Source organism: Dendrobium catenatum, unplaced genomic scaffold, assembly GCF_001605985.2.
Source record: "Dendrobium catenatum unplaced genomic scaffold, ASM160598v2 fragScaff_scaffold_542, whole genome shotgun sequence".
NCBI classification, from domain to species: Eukaryota; Viridiplantae; Streptophyta; class Magnoliopsida; order Asparagales; family Orchidaceae; genus Dendrobium; species Dendrobium catenatum.
The window spans coordinates 3,956,840-3,975,758 of NW_021319004.1; the positions used below are offsets into that span (position 1 = coordinate 3,956,840).

The following is an 18,919-nucleotide window of genomic DNA, read 5'->3' on the forward strand; positions in this document are numbered from 1 at the left end:
TATAAAATTTTATAAAATTGTTGTGAAAATAAATTTTTTAATATTTCTGTACTATATATATATTAACTTTAGGAAATGCTGAATAGTAATTTTTTATTATTATTATATTCTATAAAAAAAATCAAATAAAACTGATGGAGAAATATAGGAAACATAAGGAGGATCTACATATGATATTTATTGATTTAGAAAAAACATATAATAAAGTTCCAAGAAAAGTGCTATGGAGAGTTTTTGGAAAGAAAGGAGTCAATAATGTTTATATTCAAATCATTAAAGATATGTATGCAGAAGCTATTACTTGTGTTCCTAAAAAGACTTGATTAGAAAATATTAGGAATGACATTTCTTTATTAGATTTACATGAGAATTTGACTTTTAATAAGACACAATGGAGAAAAAGGATTCATATAGCCGACCCCACATAGTGGGATAAAGGCTTGATGTTGTTGTTGTTGTTGTTGTTGTGTTGATTAGATGAAAGAAAAAATAATTTTCTCAAATTAAAATGAAAGGTATATGTAAAATTTTATTGATCTAACTATAAAATAGTGTTGAAAATAATTTTGTATATTTGATAATTGCGTGTTTTTTTATTTGAAGTTGAGCTTGATTGCATTTGTCAAATAGAAAAGATTCAAAAAATTTTTCTTAAGAGAATTTATTCGTAAATTTATATACAAAATATTTTTCTAAGATAAATGTTTCTAAGGAAGAAGCGAATGTGAAATATAATTAAGTAAACTGAGTCTAATTTAAGTTACGGATATGTTTGGGATAACTATAATTCTTTATAACAGTGATTATGACACAGTCATAAAGAAAATTTTTTTATAAGCTATTATAAAAATAAATTTATAACATATAAATTTCTTGAAAACAACAAAAAATTATAAACAAAAATAAATTATGATTATAATTAAAAAAAAGCAGGACCCAACGAAATCTTAATTTAAGAGCATAATGAAAACACCAAATCATTTTGATTTGATATATTTAGAAAATATAAAATCATTTTATATTTTAATTATAAAAATAAAAAATGAAATGTATTTAAGACTTCCTTAATGATTTGTGTTTTAAAGAAAGCTCAAATTCTTTTGTCTTTCCACATTAAATTTCTTTTGTGAATTTCATATTTATAGTAAGTTTAAAATTTAAGATAATTATAAAAATATAAATCATAAAATTGATTCACATTTTCATGTAAATGTGAATGCAGATAATTTAATTTTCTTAATTAATCTTAATGAACGCCTTTAAATAAAATATCCCTTAAATTAAAATAGGCCAGATAATGATTCAGTTGCCTAGCAAGCTTAAAAGAAGATCAGTTTCCGTACAGAAATGATCTTGGTCGTTGATGTAGCAGCTCATGGCGAATGCGAATGCATGCTTAATTGCAGATCGGACGGCTGTAGTTAATTCATGGGTCCACCGCCAATTCCGTAATAGTCTATTTCAACGATAACCAAGTGCCGACGGCTCAAAGTAGCCTTCTGCTCTCAAACTTTGCAATGGGAGAAGCGGAGAGGAAAAAGATCATCATCGACACAGACCCTGGGATCGGTAAGTAAAACCTGTTCATTTGATTCCTTGGGGCGGCTTTTTTTGTTTCAAACGATTTGTTCTTTGGCTTCAGATGATGCTATGGCGATCTTTATCGCGCTAAGATCGCCGGATTTAGAGGTGATTGGTCTGACAACGACCCACGGAAATGTTTATACCACTCTGGCTACAAGGAATGCTTTGCATCTGGTAATTTGTTGAGTTTCTTTGGTGGATTAGCTAGGTTTGGGAAACAAATTAATGGTTCATGCGATTGCTAGATTTGTTGAATCACTCAATTTGAAGAAGTGAATGTATCGAAAAACTTTCGTCGCTCACGGGGAATGTATAGGTTGATGTTGACTCAATTTTTCCGGCTTTGTTCTTGGATATATCGTGCACACATTCAGATTTCATTTACGCTTGTTAATTCTTGCATACCAAGTATATATGTTTAATTTATGTTGGTCGTATATTCATTTAGATATGAATACCATTTGTGTTTGTTTGAAGATAAATTGGGCCTAGAAGTACTCTCACCGGTTCTTTGATTGGAATTATGAAGCTGAATTGACTTTGCTTTAGAACGAATCCAAGTTGAACCTAGAGAATCAGTTTAAGGTCATGTCAGTTTTTTGGTATGGTAATGAGCTAGGTAGGCAATGGAACCGCGTTGAACCAACTGTTTAGTCAGTTTTGAGAGCACCCATGTCTTCGTTGCTTTCCTTATTTTAAAGCTATGTTTATTGAAAAAAAGCTTAAGAATAGTCTCTTGACTATTAGCAAGTGTCCAATTTAATCTCAAAGTTTTGCATTGCCTCAGTTGAGTTCTCCTATTATTGAATTTTGATCCATTTTGATCCCAGGGCCTAAAAAACACTTAAAGTTAACACCAAAGTTAAATTTGAAGGTGTTTTAGATTAAATATATTTACTAAAATGCCCCATTCAGATTATGAAATACAGGAAATTTGTAAAATATTCTATTCAATTTGATAGATTTTCTAACAGAGGGACAAAATTAGATTAAATTTCTTCTTTATTTTTATCTTCCCATTTTTATGCATTCTCTATTTTGAACTTGACGCTTATTTTACTTTTATTTGATTGATGCCTTAAGAGTTATTGTCAAGGACATCTCTTAATGGTTTCGTTCAGATTTTTTTCCCCTATTCATTATTTATATTTCACCTATTTAGCTGGAGATTGCAGGGAGAAGTGATATTCCTGTTGCTGAGGGTTCTCATGCTACAATCAAGGTATTTACAGATTTCTTCATTGGCATGCTCTTTTGAATGCCTCATATTATTTTCCTCATTAGTTTGGGAAGTGTAGTCAATATTACGAAATCCAATGCTCTAAATTAAAAAGTCGTAATATTTGTCTTAACTGTGAGTAGCTATAACTTTAGAATGTTTGTGCTAATATACTGAAAAAATGAAGCCCTTTTACAACAATATTATCAACGTCCTTAGCCTTCTCCCAATTATTTGATTTGGCTTACGATTTTTTTTTTCATTCATTCCTTTAAAATGTTACACGAGGTATTAACTCTATTTAAATAAATATTTTTACACTACTTCCAGCTATGCTAATGTTAGGTCAACCCTTTTTTTTTTAAATAGTTTCACAGTAATTCTTTGTTTCCTTGGTACTTGTACATGTGAGAAATATTTTTATATTCTTTAAATATTTAAATTTAAAAAAATACTTTCATTTCTCACGTGATTTGCTTTATTTGTATTTAAATAGATTTCTTTGAGACAAATCAAAATAGTTTAGCATTATACCGCCCCGAAGGACAGATTAATGTTTTACTATCGATTTGAAATGAAGAAATCTATAATTTATTTCTTTAATCAGAAATAGTATAGGGAAGATATAAATCATCCTGAGGGATGATGAATATCTTCTCCTATCTATCTAATTAGAAAAATAAATTACATATTTATCTCCATAATCAAATATAAAAGATATTTGATTCGCCTGTAAGAGCAAATCAGACATCCACCTATCCTTTGATTATGAAATTAAATTTTAAATATAGATAAAGCGATATTTGCATCCACATATTTTCCCCTACTATAGAATGGAACTAAGGTAGGGTTTATTTTAATATGGGATCTAGACTCCCTATAGGGGCAAGCCCCTATAATTAATTACATCTCCTAAAAGAATACTCTCGATTAAAGTGAAGGCTAAAGAACTTTAAAAGATACATGTAAATTTAATAGAATGCTTGAGTTATGAAAATTTCAATGTATAAGCTTTAGATTATAATCTCCATGTTGAAATTAGATTTTTGAATTTAGAAGTAATAGAAGAGATGTGTATAAGAAGAACTCACTACACCGGGGGCTATGACCTGGTGTTTCCGCCCGTAGCACCCCCACCAGAATGAATGGGAGCGACTGAATATTCTCTAAATTATTGTCCAAGTAGCTCCAATGTACCTCACAAACAAAGGCAAAGAGAGAAAGAAGTGGAATGAGAGTAGGCATCATTCAAGTATAAATATAATTAAACAATAATTAATTTGAAACAATTAAAATTTATAACTTTTAAAATTTATCTGTAGCATATGAAAAAAGTGAGCATGTGTAAGCAAATGATATCAACAATGAGCACAAGTGACTATCAAAGTAAACATGTGGCATAATGAAAGAAATGTATCCAATGACTAACATATATATTGACAAAATCTCACGGCTTCTGTGCATGATACAATGATATCACATATACATATAAAAAAAAGAATTTCTCAAAACCTGATCAATGTGAATGAACAATTACATATTTATAATTTTGCAACAATAATCATATCGAAAAATCATATCAATAAAGAAAATCAAGTTCTCTAACCCTCATGACTAAAGTATGACAAAAACATGAAGTAAGATTGTAGGAGACAACATCTATATTTATAAATTTTCATTCCAATTATTTATGACATAAAATATATGGAATGAGATTTTTACAATTATCTCCACTTTATTTAAAACCCAACTCATAATAACAAATAAACAATCATAAAAATTGTACTAATAAAAAATAGCGTCAAATGCAATAATAAACTTGCTTATATGAATATAAACTTTTATTTAAAAAATTAGTTGATAGAAATACATATATAGGATGATTTATAAAATTATATACATGGATATCATATGAAAGTGAAAGTACGGGTATGTATACAAAGATTCAAGAATGATTATAATTCATCTTACTTTAATCATTTGTCTGTATTGTTTGTTTATTTTATCAATAAAATGTATATGCTTAAAATAACTTGACATTTGATTATAATCCGAATATAATTTTATGAATATCTTTGAATTTGTTTCAATGAAACATATTTAAGAGGATCAAAATTCTATAAACATGAAAATAGAAAGACTAAACATTGGAAGTATTTTAGTATGATACAGAGAGAGAGATTATAGAGGTTTAAATAACAACGAATAATATCTAGCTTAAAAGGTTTAAATAACTGTTGCAATAGCAAATAAGAAATCATTACTCGTTGACATGATTTATGACTTCAAACAATCTCTTACAATAACGTGTTAGCAATATACACAATATTAACAACAAATAGTCATAAAAGAATATTTATATTACTGAATTTAGAAAAAGTTTATGTACAGATTTATTAAATTTTTAGAAAACATTTACATCCATGGGTTGATAGCAACAACAGGAAAATAAATTCTAAATGATCTATTGATTAAATTATTTGTAGACACATACATATAACACAACTACGAAATTAACTGATGAAGAGTTTATATACTTCTCTGTTTTCTTCTCTCTAGATTAGATGGAAGAGAATAGTTTACCTGATACAAATCAAGTACAGGTCGAAAAAATCTGAATTTAAATAAAAAATTCGCGGCTAGGGTTTTCCTTTCCCTTCCGCTCTCTGCTGTTTTCTCTCCTCTTCGCCTCCTCCTCCGGCGCTGCCGGAGGATTTGTCTTCTCTGCTGTTTTTCTCGATGGAAGCGTCTCTTCTCTCGTCTGGCTTTCCCCAACTTTCCGCTGGGGGAGTGGTTAGCTCTACTCCGAGAAACTGGAGTAAAGTTTTTGCCTCCGAAAATACTACTCCAAAAGCTCTTAAATTTTCCCACTTTCCTGACGAACCGGATATCATTCCGTTCACGGGGGAAAAATTACATCAGGGTGGAGATGACTGGAAGTTATGTTTAGTCGGTTATTCTATTGGGAGAAGGCCTTATTATGAGGCGTTGCTGGGCGCTATCAAAAAGACTTGGAGCTTGAAAGGTTCGGTTCAGCTTCTTTCTTTAAGCGAAGGTTTTTTTCTTTTGAGGTTCTCTTGTTCCGAAGACTTTGAGATGGTATGGTCAAGAGGGGTTTGGTTTCTCCTGGGAAAGCCGTTTGTTCTGCAAAAAATGGCACCCGAAGTTTAAACCAAAGAAAGAAGATTTCAAAACAGTTCCGATTTGGGTGAAGATCCACGATCTTCCGCTTGCATGCTGGAATTCGGAAGGGATTTCGAGAATTGCAAGTAAGATCGGTGTTCCTATAGCAGCCGACAACCTGACGGAGCTTAAGACCAGGCTCACGTTTGCTCGTATCTGCGTTTTAGTGGACTGCCATGCTACTTACCCGGAGGAGATCAAGGTTTCCCTGGATGGTGATGTTGTGTGCTTGAAGGTACAATACGAATGGCGCCCCGTCCCTTGTGCTCACTGTAAGTCTTTAATGCATATTTCTTCCTACTGCCCTTCTAAGCCGGATGTGGCTGGTGTTGAAATCGGTGAGGTTAATGGGCTGGAGAATGGCCAAAAACGGGGTAGGAGTTTTAGTAGGAAGCCTACTTCACGAAATAAATCTTCTACTCATCATCCTGAAAGAAATCCAGCTGCTCAACCTGATATTCCTGATCCCTCTAAAGTTGTCGTAGGTGACTCCAACCCTGATCTTGCGGTCTCCTATGTGATAGAAAAAACTCTCCACTATCAACCTCACTCCCCGCCACCTTTCAAAGACACCTCTCTCACTAATGATCAACTACAAGCCCAACATGATAAGGAGACACAAGCAGCTGGTGGGGTTTTAGTTTCGGGAATTCCTAATTTAAATTCTCCCAATGAAGCCGCCTCATCTTCCACTAATATTATAAGTTCCAAGCCTTTCCCTATTAAAAAAGATTTTATTTCACCGAATAAATTTGGTGCGTTGGCCATTGAGGATGAATCCTTATCACACCCGAACACTCTTGTTGGGTCTGAGGGGCTATCCTCAGCTAGTCTTGATGATGGGGATGGAGAATACACTCAGAAGGAAAATGGGAAGTCTAAAGCAACTCAGCCCAACTATGTGTCCAAGAAAACTGCTAAGGGGAAGCAGATTAAAAAACCCCAAAAACAATCTAAGTCTTAATGTCTATCCCACCACTTGCTGTGTGGAATATCAGGGGGTTTAACCGGCCTGATAAAGTTTTGTGCTTTAAACGTCTAATTGATTCTTTTAAATTAGACTTGGTCTGTGTATTGGAAAACAGGATTCATGCTCACTCTCTGAGTGATCAGTTTTTTGAGTCTTCTCACTCTCTTTTTCCGAATGAAGAGAGTTGCCATAATTTTGATTTATCTTTGTCTGGGAGAATTTGGATTAAGTGGAACCCAATTAAAGTCAATTTTACTCCTTATGTCACCACCTCTCAAATGATATCTGGGATAGTATCGGGTGCTTCCTTCAACCCCTTTCAACTTACTGCTGTTTATGCCTCAAATAGTAATATTGATCGCAAAACACTGTGGGAAGATCTTAATTCTGTGGCCCCTGCTGACTCCTTCCCGTGGGCTATGGTAGGGGATCTTAATTGCTGCAGATATGCTTTTGAAAAATTGGGTGGGACGCCGACTAATCAGGCTGCTATGTTAGAATTCAATAACATGATTTTTAACAACTGTCTTTTTGATCTCCATTCCATTGGCTGCAAGTACACTTGGTTTAACCAAAGGCAGGATAATCCGATACATATTAAGCTTGATAGAGCTTTGGTAAATGATGCTTGGGTTAAAGCTTTTCCTGACTCATATTGCTCTTTTCAAAGCCCATCCTGCTCTGATCACTCTCCGATCCTCATCCACCCCGGGACTCATTTCCAGGCTAAGCACAGATTTCTTTTTAAAAATTTCTGGACTAAAGTAAACAAATTCTGGTTTCTCCTTATTGAGGCTCTTCTTATTCCTTCCACTGGGTATCCTCTGGCACATCTGTGCAATACCCTCAGAAATTTCAAAAATAGTATCAAATCCCAGCACTGGGCCTCTTCTTCTTGTGTTAGCAGGCATATAGATTATTTGCATAAGAAACAAAAGGAACTGTTGGAGGCACTTCATAATGATCCCACAAACACTCTTTTCAACCAAGAATTTAAAGACAATAATGTCAATTTAGCTAACCTCTCTTCTATGCAAGCCTCTTGGATTATTCAAAGGGCTAAGGTTAATTGGCTTAGTCATGGTGAAGATGATCTTAAATTTTTATATGCCAAAATCAGGACCAGAATAGGAAGTAAGAAATCTGTGCAAAATTTGTTAGCCTGCAACTCCCAATCTTCTAGAGAGGAGGTGATTTCCACTATTATCAACTACTTTCAAGAGCTTTATAATCCTATCCCTCCCAGCAACACTAATCTGGATTTATTTCCCATTGGTAATGTTTTGAATGAGGACTTTGCTTCCTCCATTATCTCGGTGGTGACGGATGAAGAAATTAAAACTGCTGTTTTCTCGGGCTCTTCCACTTCCGCCCCTGGTCCTGATGGCTTTAATTTCCATTTCTTCAAATCTGCTTGGCATATACTTGGTCCTACTGTTTGCAGGGCTATTAAGTCTTTCTTCTCTAAAAGTCTTCTTCCTAAAGGACTTAAATTTACAGCTTTGGCTATCATTCCTAAACACAAAAATGCAGCAAGTATCTCTGAGTATAGACCTATTGCTCTGTGCAATGTCCTGTATAAAGTCATTTCTAAGTTATGGCTGCTAGGCTGAAACCGATTATGAGCTGGATTGTGAAAGATTCCCAAGCTGGTTTTGTAAAGTCTAGGGTATCTACGGATAATATTTTGTTGGCTAGTGATATTCTTTTTTATGCTGGTAAAAGAGGCGGTGAAAAGATTTTCTGCGCCAAACTGGATATTAAAAAAGCTTTTGACTCTGTGTCACGGCAATTCCTTTTGGCTAGACTTAATCAAAAAGGCTTTCCTAGGCAATTTGTTAATTGGGTGAGGGCCTGTATCTCAGATGTGAATTTTTCCATTCTTCTTAATGGTGCACTTGAGGGATTCTTTCCTTCATCTGCCGGCCTGAGGCAGGGTTGTCCCCTCAGCCCTTATCTTTTCTGTCTGGTTATGGACGCTTTTTCTAACTTGCTGGAAGAAAGAGGCTTTAAAGGTATCTCGCTTGGAAATTTCTCTCTTACCCATTTGCTATATGCTGATGATATTCTGATTTTTGGAGAGGCAACTATTGATAACTGTCAAATTCTTGACTATACTCTTAAGGAGTTTGCTAACTCATCGGGTCTAGTTGTTAATCATGAAAAAAAGCTCTATTATGTTTCCCAAGCACCTCAAAAATCATCAGGAGATATGTCAAGCCCTCAATATTCACAATATTGCTAACAAGATAACATATTTGGGCATCCCTCTGTCATTTTATAGGCTAAAAATCGCTGATTTTCTTCCTTTAACTAACAGTTTGAATAAAAAACTCAATGGTTGGAAAGCTAACTTACTATCTTTTGCGGGAAGACTTCAGTATCTCAAATTCACCATACAAAATACTATAGCTTATTGGATCAGGGGCTCCATATTACCTAAATCGGTGCATAAATCTTTCAAAAGAGTTAGCTCCAGATTTCTGTTCTTTGGTGATGTCAACAAGGATAGGAAACTTCATATGGTGTCATGGGACAAAATCACTATGCCTAAAATTAAAGGGGGTTTGGGTATTCATTCCCTTAATGCTCTACAATTTGCGTATAATTGTTCTATCATTATCAGGATGTATAACTCTTCTTCTCCTCTTGCTATGTGGCTGTTGGAGAAGTACTCCTCTCCTTGGAAGCCCTATCATTTTTCTGATTCAAAGCTCTGGAAATCTATTTGTAAGACTGCTATACACTGTAAAAGCCTTTTTCAGTTTAAAATATTTCACAACTCTCCCATCTCGTTTAAATGGGACCACTGGTGCTTTAATTCCACTATTGAGAATTATACTGGGTTAGATGTTAACTTTACTTCATCGAAAATCAAGCTTTCTGAGCTCATTTCTAATGGTCGCTGGGAGTTACCTGAGGAGTTTCCGCCTTACTTGCATCAGGTTATTGAGAGGATGAAAATTAATGAGGGGAATGGTCACTGCCTGCTTTGGAACAGCACGAATAGCTATAGATTTAAACATTATATACTTGAATTTTACTCGGACATTCCGGATTGCAACTGGTTTCATTTGATTTGGCACAAAAAGCATGTTTTAAAACATTCTGTTTATGCTTGACTTGCTCTTATGGGTGGCTTAAAAACTGCTGAGGCACTTCGATTTAGACATATTTTTGTTCCTTCTATGTGCAGCTTATGTAACTTGCATGATGAATCTGTATCTCATCTTTACTTCGAATGCTCCTACACCTTCAACATATTGAAAAGTATTATTCCTGGGATTGGGATTTTCTTGTTGAGGCCATCGATTATGCAAACCTTAGACTGGATTAATGGGGAATTCAGTGGCCAAGCTGAGATTTTGAAATTTTATAAATTGGCGGTATGCTGTATCATTTATTATTCCTGGAAAGAAAGGAATAGCAGGAGGTTTGGAGGCAATTTTCAGTGCTCCATTACGGTTATGAATAATATCAAACATATTATGTTTGAGAAGATTATGAAATGGAAAAATGCAGAAGTTATGTGGAAGATTATAAGCGCCTCGTGCATTTCGGGCCCCTCTGTCCAATCGATATGCGATTTTGGCTGAGACTGGATGATGATGAAGCTCCCTTGGATTGGTCCCTTGGATGGTCTTTTGGCAACCAGTGACCATCCAAATGTTGGATTTCTCGTTCTAAATATGAATCTGAATCCAGTCTCTTTTGCCTGGGAGCTGGTTCATAATCTGTTTTTCACTGCAGGTTTTTTGGCTGCTCTGGAGCTGCATTCTTTTGGGTGATCTCCGGTGTTCTCAACCTGATGAGTTGGCACGTTCTGCTGCATCTGAAGCTCATGTTATTCGGGATCTTACCACAATTTTGTTTTCTTTAATGTTAAAAATTTCTCTTTGGGTGGTATAGGTTTTATTTTGTTACTCATAAGTTGTATTACACTTATGACGGGTAGTTTCGATTTTATTCACTTACTTGTAATTTCGTTTACTTGTAACCTTATTTTGAATGAAATTTAAGGGCTTTGGCCCCAATTTTCCCCAAAAAAAATCAAGTACAGGTTACCGCAATCTTAAGGTTCAGCAAGTATTTTACATATAGAAAATATAGCATCTCATGAAGTGGCCGAAACTACAGGAAGAGCCGCTGCTGCTGTTATTATTCTGGCATATCAAACTGCTGGATCTCTTTTGGAGCAAACCGACTTCCCATATTTCCCTGGTTAATGAACAGCACCGTCCACCCAGTGCCGCTACCCACTTCTAGCAACTGACATTACCGTCGCAGCAACTCAGGTATACGGCTGCCTGGATTCGAGTGACCCGGCCCTCGAACAGCTCCGGCTATTAGGAGGAGAAGGAGCTGCTTAGTCTGTTTGCTGGAGGGGTTTCACGGCAGAGAAAGGACATAGGAGGCGGATGGCCGAAATCTGCTATAAGAGCTGGTTGAAATCTGATGTACAAGGAAAATGCTGGCTGGATCTATGGATGGACCTTCTTCTTCTTCCTCTTGCTTGGACGGTTGGAGACGAGGAAGGAGCCTGGAGATGAATCACAACCAATGAGGGTATCCAAGATGTGAGAATGTGATTAGGGATAGATCGAGAGGAAAGATCGTGGAGAAAATTAGAGTAGCACACATCTTTGGCCGGCCCTAGTAATTCCAGAACGTGAATCTGAGTATGAGAGGATGTGGAGAGGGCTAAAAAAAATGAGAGAGAGAGCTTAGCCGGCCCTAGCAGCTCTTAGAATGGATGAGGAAAAAATCGTGGGAATGAGAGGGGGGGCTGTCTGTGTGAAAAATTTGCCGGCCCTAATGCTATTCTCAAGATCAAAAGAATATCATCCTTTCAAAAGTTGATCGGATGGTTGATATCAAGTGGTTAATTTTTGATAAATTAAGGGCTGAAATTTATCTGAAATTTTGAGGGACATTTGACCATAAAAATGGAACCAAAGGATGTATAAAGCAATGAAGTTTTGATATATTTATATTTTAAATCAATTATTCAAAGTTGTTTAGAGATAAATGGTGTCAATTAAATTTAGATTAGGTCAAGACATATTCAATCGAGTCAATCGAAGCCGTCGAAGATAAAATCCCGCTAGAATTGATTCAAACCAATTTGATGGTGCTCAAGGAGAATCGAATTCAAAAAGAGTTAAATCGAGTTTGGCACCCTCAATCTTAATTTATGTGGACAGATCGACCTCAACTAAAATGCATATGGTTCAATGTTTATTTCTAAGAGAGATAGACGAGGACAATTGCAAGCTAGATTGTAGGTTAGGATGATTGTAGAATAATGTGACCTCATACAAAAATGCGGTCAATAGTACAAACCACTTATTTCTTTCTCAACATAATTAATTTTAAAGCTATCAAGTGTTCTAAGACTGCATTAGAGATACTTTCACACTTTTTTTTCTATGCCCGTAGATACTTTCACAGAAGTGCACAGTTGCTTTATTTTATACTTCTCAGCAATATATGAATTCATAAAGTTAAAATAGGCGCTATTTTATTTTTTTGTAACTGCTTATCAGTACCATGAAAATATGAAACACTTAAAATTTTTTGACCAGCATGGTACTTGATTTATTTTATACTTCTCACCCAATGCTAGACACATATACAAACGTTCCTTTATTAAACTTCCTAGTTCCTCCTTAGCGGATGGTATTTTGTTTGTTCGAATTCTATATCAAAAGGTTATAATACAAAGAATTTTTTTTCTTGAATGAACACTTGGAATTTTTTGACTAGCCTGGTGCGATGACCTACCATTTCAGATTGTGGTGTGTTCGCCACATCCTAAAGTTTGAATGAAATTCATTATTCTCTGGTTTTTATTTATTGCTTGAATTTTCTAAAGCACACTTTATTTGGTTATTCCAATGTGAAAAGAAAGTTACAAAGCTTCGGATAGCGAGCTTCGTTCATGGGTCAGATGGACTTGGAAACCAAAACTTCCCTCCTCCCCAGGGGAAGGCAATCGATCAATCTGCTGCAGAGTTTCTTGTTGAGAAAGCTAATCAATTTCCTGGAAAGGTCACTGTTGTCGCACTTGGCACATTAACAAATATTGCGATGGTCAGTTTTCCATCATCTTTCATTCCCTTTGTATCTGCATTGTTTGTTAAGTTGCCTAACTTCTTATGTTGATTAGTGCAGGCCATTGAACTTGATCCTGGATATCCACAAAAGGTGGGGCAGATTGTTATTCTTGGTGGAGCATTTTCTGTCAATGGTAACGTTAATCCTGCAGCTGAAGCCAATGTAAGAACCTTCTACACCTTTGCTATGGTGCATATTTATCTCTAAACCCTTACTATGGCGCATATCCTTCTGGATCACTATAGTGCATGTGATGTAGAACATAATTGCAAGAAGGAATTAATTAAAGAAGCTTGCACACTTAATTTTAGAAGCCACAATAATTATATATTTATATTGATTATAAGCGACAAAATAAAACACAAAGAGCGGTAAAACAAACTTAGGCTAAATCACATGCATAGGAGTTAATATCATAAAACAATCAGTTTATTCTAATGTTGCATACATGAATGATTTTCAACGATAAATCCTAATGTTAACAATAAGATTAGTCACTATGCAAGGGTCTCTCACTCAACTCTCTAGTTTACTAAGCTTTAGCGGAGGAGCATGAACATTATCTTCATGAATCTACTAGGACCACAATTGAGAAGTAACTACGAAGATAAAAGAGTCGAAGGAAGAGTTTACCCAAAGAAATAGAAGATACGAAACTCCGGTGTGGTCGTTTGAATGCTTGTAAAGGGTGGACGGCAACCTCAAGGTTCCGGAACCTTCTGGACGGTTCCAGTCCTCCGGACAGCGAAACAGCAGTAGGAAATCTGCTAGGACGGCTAGACAACAACTAAAGATGTATGAATGGTCACTAGGAAAGCCTGGCGAGCAAATTTGACCCTTGAGAAACTCTGAAAAGCAGCCTTTGAGGTTAGAAACGCCTTGGACAGCACTTGAGGGATTGCTGGACAGCAAGCAGGAGTGGATTTGGGGCAGCAATATTGCTGGTTGGAATTTTCTGAGCAGTAATTCCTAGATCGGAATTCCTGGACAGCCGTTGGGAGCAGGTTTTCTTTTGTTTTTGGTGGCCAGGGTTTGATTGGAGGGTGTTTAAGCAATGTAGGAGAGAGGGAGTGGGGGAGGCTGGATTGGGGGGAGGAGATTAAGGGATTGATTGGAGGATTAAATGGAGAATTAATTAGATAGGAGAGAGGTGTGGGCTGGCCATGAAAGATGTGGGTGATTGGTGTCCATGTTCAATGTATATGGTTCATATGCATTAATTGGAGATTGAAATTAAATCTGAAATTTAATTTTAGATTTAATGTAATTAGAAAGGTTTTCTAATTAAAGATTGTCAAAGAGGAAAGTATTTGAAATTATAATATAGAATTGATTTCAAATAAAGACACTTTCCAAATTGACATGAGTTATTTTAGGAAAGTAATTAAAGGAAATTTGAATTTTGAATTTCAAAATTTATGAGGGATTTGAAAATTTGAATTCAAATTTAACCAAGGCTTAGAATCCAAATAGGCAATCAATGGGTGAAGCCCATTAATGGGCCGGCGGCATGATGAGGGAGGGAGAGGATTTGGAGAGCTTTTAAAAGTTTCTAAATGTGGTTTTCTAATTAGGGAGAGGAGTAATTAAATCCAATCCAATTAGAAATTAAATAAAAATTGGATTTAAAACTTTTTTAATATAGCTATGTCAATTTAGAAAGTTACAAATGGTATCAGAGCAAAGTAGGTAATATCTCGATAGTTAAGAGTTTGAGATGTTACAAATGGTATCAGAGCAATACACTAGTCGGAAGATGTGAACTAAGTTTCATACAAGACAAAATGTTACGCCATGGGAGCCATCTCTTGAACCCTGTATGGAACAAAGTTCTGCGTGACAGGAGCCACCACTTGAACTAGTAGGGGTCACCTCTAGAATCATATATGCCTTGTGAATGATTCTAGGATAAAGATGCTGACGAGGATGTCAGTTACTTAAATGGGGGAGTTTGTGAAACTCCTTAAGTAAGAGAAGCTAAACTCTTAAACATCGAGGCATCTTTTGGTGTAATGGTTGAAATTTTATTTAATAAACTCCGCAGATAAGCGTGCTCATCTCAGAAAAATTCTAAGTTGGGTGACCTATTGAGAAGTTATACTAACAGGACAATCGTGAGGCTTTTAGGCCGAAGTGGACAATATCTCCATAGTTAAGAGTTTGAGCTATTACAAGCAGGTCGGGTCTGGTCAACATGGGTTATGGTGGGCCAAGTCCGAGTCTGAATTTTTGACCATTTGTCTAATATGGTCTAGTTCGGGTTATATTAGTTTAAGGCGGGTGAGTTTCAGGTTGGACTTGAACCCAACTTAAAAACCCTTTTGGCCCCCCTAGCTCCTCTCAGCTACCCTCCTATTCTACCCATTAGGCTTCTTAGGTAAGGAAAGGAAGGTAAAACGCAGGGGTGTCAAAATCGGGTCACGGGTCGAACCCGACTTGACCTGGATCTAAATGGGTCAACCCGAACCCGACCCATTTAGGGAAACGAGTCACTATTTAGGACCCGAACCTGACCTGAGTCGAGTTCGGGTCAACCTGGATTGACCCGCCGACCCGTTTGCATAGATACATCAAGTTACATGAAACCAAACCAGTTACCCAGTAGCAAAAGATTCAAAAACGAAACCACGACGTACAGGTAAATAACAGGCAACCAAGACAACAACACAGGGAAAAACCAAGACAACAAACAAGGCAAACCAACTCAGGAAACCAAGACATCAATTTAGTTAACTGAACCAATTACAAATTGTCAAATGATACATCATAATTCATAAATATTAAATGAACAAACAAATTACATATCACATATAACAATTTACAAACATGTAATTTCACAAATTATAAATCACAAAGTTGTAAATTACAATTTACAAATATAAGTTTGACTGTTTGAAGAACTCATAACTCAGGAGACCGGAAGTCATTTGCCTGCCCTCATGGAGATTTATGCTAACTGCAAAAAATATAAATAGTTAAATTTATATAATTATAAATCCATAAATTTGTTGAAAGCTTGAGTCATTAGCTTATTTTAACCCTCCAAATAATTCATCAAATAATGAAATGTGAGTAAACAATATAATTTTTAATAGCTACGGCATTGTCATCCAAGGTGTCATTTTGTATTTTAGACTTATACTTAATATATGTTTGATTAGAAGATAAAACAAATGCCACATGGTTGCAATAAATTTTTTCCCCAAATGACTTCACAATCAGTTTAGAAAGGTACTCATCATCACTACTCAACTTTCAATGCTTTCTTAACCCACCCAGCATTTGAACATATACAACAAGTAACAGGAAATCAACCCAGGAAGCAAATGATTCAAAAACGAAATCACGATAGCCAGGTGAATAATAGGCAATCAAGGCAGCAACCCAGGTAAACCAAGCCAGCAACCGAGGGCAACCAAGACATCAACCAAGGGAAACCAAGGCAACAACCCATGTAAACCAAGCCAGCAACCCAGGGCAATCAAGACAGCAACCCAGACAAACCAAGATAGCAATCCAGGCAAACCAAACCATGAAACAAAGCCAACAACCGAGGGAAATCAAGACAACAACCCATAAAACTAATAAATTTTCAATGCTTTCAGAAATAACCCATCTTTTTAATAGATGTAGCAAGTAAAGGGCAACCAAGACAGCAATCCAGGCAAACCAACCCAGGAATCCAAATAACCAAGATAGCAACCCAGCTAAACCAACACAGCAACCCAGGCAATCAATACAAGATTCCAGGGCAACCAAGATAGCAACCCAGCCAAACAAACCCAACAACCTAGGCAACCAAGACAGGATTCCAGGGAAACCAAGACAACATTCCAGGAAAATCAAGGCATCAACCCATGCAACTAAGATAGGATTCCAGGGAAACCAAGACAGCATTCTAAGGCAACCAAGACAGCAACCCAGCCAAACCAGCCCAACAACCCAGACAACCAAGATAGCATTCTAGGGAAGTCAAGACATCAACCCAGTCAACCCAAGACAGCAACCAAGGAAACCCAGACACCTTCCCATGGCAACCAAGACAACAACCCAGGCAACCCAAGCTTGGGCCCACTAGGCTTCCGCCCCCCTTGTCCTCTTTTCGCCCCATGTGGGCCTGCCTTGAATAGGTAAGGACCAGTCTAGCCGGCCCCTCTTGGACCGACCTAACATTACTACCCTCTAAAAGACTCACATTGTCCTCAAGGTGAAATGAAGGGAATTGATCTTTCAATCTTTCAAATGGCTCCCAAGTAGCATCGATATTGGGGAGGCATCTCCATCTAATCAACACTTCTTTGTTGCCCTCTTTATCTTATCTGACTCCTGTAAGCTCCAGTGGTTCTAAAACTACTTTCAAATCTTCAGTTAATGTAGAAGGTAATTCCACACTAACTACATGCTCCCCTAGAGCTCTCCTCAGCTGAGACACATGAAAAACTGGGTGCATGGTGGCTAATGGTGGTAACTTCAGGCGATACGCCACTGCTCTAATCCCGCCCAACACCTCATAGGGGCCGAAGTATCGCGATGCCAGTTTCTCGTTCCTCCTTCTCGCAACTGTGTTCTGCTTGTAAGGGCGTAGTTTTAGGAATACCTTCTCTCACACTTCAAACTACATGTCCCTCTGTTGACCTGCTGTACAAAAAAAAAAAGAAAATATCAAATCTTACTTGCTGCCCCACGTCGCTCACCTGCTCGCACGTCGTAGCCATTCCGCGCACGATCGACGTTGCATCCGCCACGACCTCGCACGACCCACCTCGCGACGTTAAATGCCCACGAGAAGGAGGCCTTCGGCCTCTCCTCCCGGTTCCCGCTCTTCTCCACGCGATTCCTCTCTCCGAAAGCTCCCGTTCTCCTCTCCTTCCCTCTCTCGCGCACTCCTTCAACGACCTTCCCTTTGCTGTCGGATCGGAGGTTAAGACATTTTGATCGGGAGCAACACCTCTTCGGCCAAATCCCGTAGAGAGAGAGAGAGAGAGAGAGAGAGAGAGAGAGAGAGAGAGAGAGAGAGAGAGACCAGTCGTGCCTACCCGTAGCCGTCCGACCCTGTCCGATCAAACTCCCCCGTTCGGCTTCCTCTCCAGTCGAATCCCGAGCCCAGTCGCCTCCTCTGCGCCGTTCAACTTCGCTCCTAGACCGACTTTCCCTTCCTGTGAAATCGGAAGCAAGCACAGGAGCTCGCGGGCTGTGTAAGTAACTTTCTCCCTTACACGAGCTTCTTCGGCCAAATCCCACTAATCCGTCAAACAAAAAAAAATGTTTATATTAACTTTAATTAATTGTAATTAATCTTAATTAGTTATATTAATTATAGTTTAATTATTTTTAATTATAATCAATTAAAAATGACTTTTAATTAATTATGATTAATTAAACCTAATCATAATTAATTATGTTATTTTTAATTAATTATTTTTAATTATAATTAGTTATAATTAATTAAATTTAATTATTATTAATTATAATTAATTAAGATTAATAAAAAAAGGGGTTTCACAAATACCCTCTCCCGCTTCGACATCCGAGCCTTCATCGACGACCGCCGATCCGCCGGCCGCCGAAGGTATAACCCCCTAAACTCAGGCTTCCGTCCTCGACGTGTACGACGGACCGGAAAACCGCCTATACACGCCTTTATTGCGCGTGGTGGGATGGGACCCCGGTCCGACGCCTACGACGAGACGGACAGTCGCCTCCACTCTCTCTCCCTCGATCCTCGTGCCACACCGTCAAAGCTCGCAAAGGTATGGATCTTCTAAACTCAGATTTCTCGCGTCGTTGTTTGCAGCAGACCGGAAAAACTCCTATACACGCCTTTATTGCGCGTGGTGGGATGGGAC

The 18,919-nt window shown here is 37.1% G+C and overlaps 1 protein-coding gene across 2 annotated transcripts in view; it reads left to right on the plus strand.

The window, feature by feature from the left end:
- Positions 1 to 1,352: 1,352 nt before the first annotated feature.
- LOC110114999 (probable uridine nucleosidase 2) overlaps positions 1,353 to 18,919 on the plus strand; it is a 27,013-nt gene continuing 9,446 nt past the window's right edge. Inside the window, exons 1-5 of one of the 2 annotated variants that reach the window (XM_028694734.1) lie at positions 1,353 to 1,569; positions 1,643 to 1,758; positions 2,747 to 2,806; positions 12,864 to 13,049; positions 13,131 to 13,235. In XM_028694734.1, the coding sequence (XP_028550567.1) occupies positions 1,518 to 1,569; positions 1,643 to 1,758; positions 2,747 to 2,806; positions 12,864 to 13,049; positions 13,131 to 13,235 (519 nt within the window). In that variant the 5' untranslated portion in view covers positions 1,353 to 1,517. The remainder of the gene's footprint in view (positions 1,570 to 1,642; positions 1,759 to 2,746; positions 2,807 to 12,863; positions 13,050 to 13,130; positions 13,236 to 18,919) is intronic. The other variant, XM_020848084.2, reaches the window with a different exon arrangement.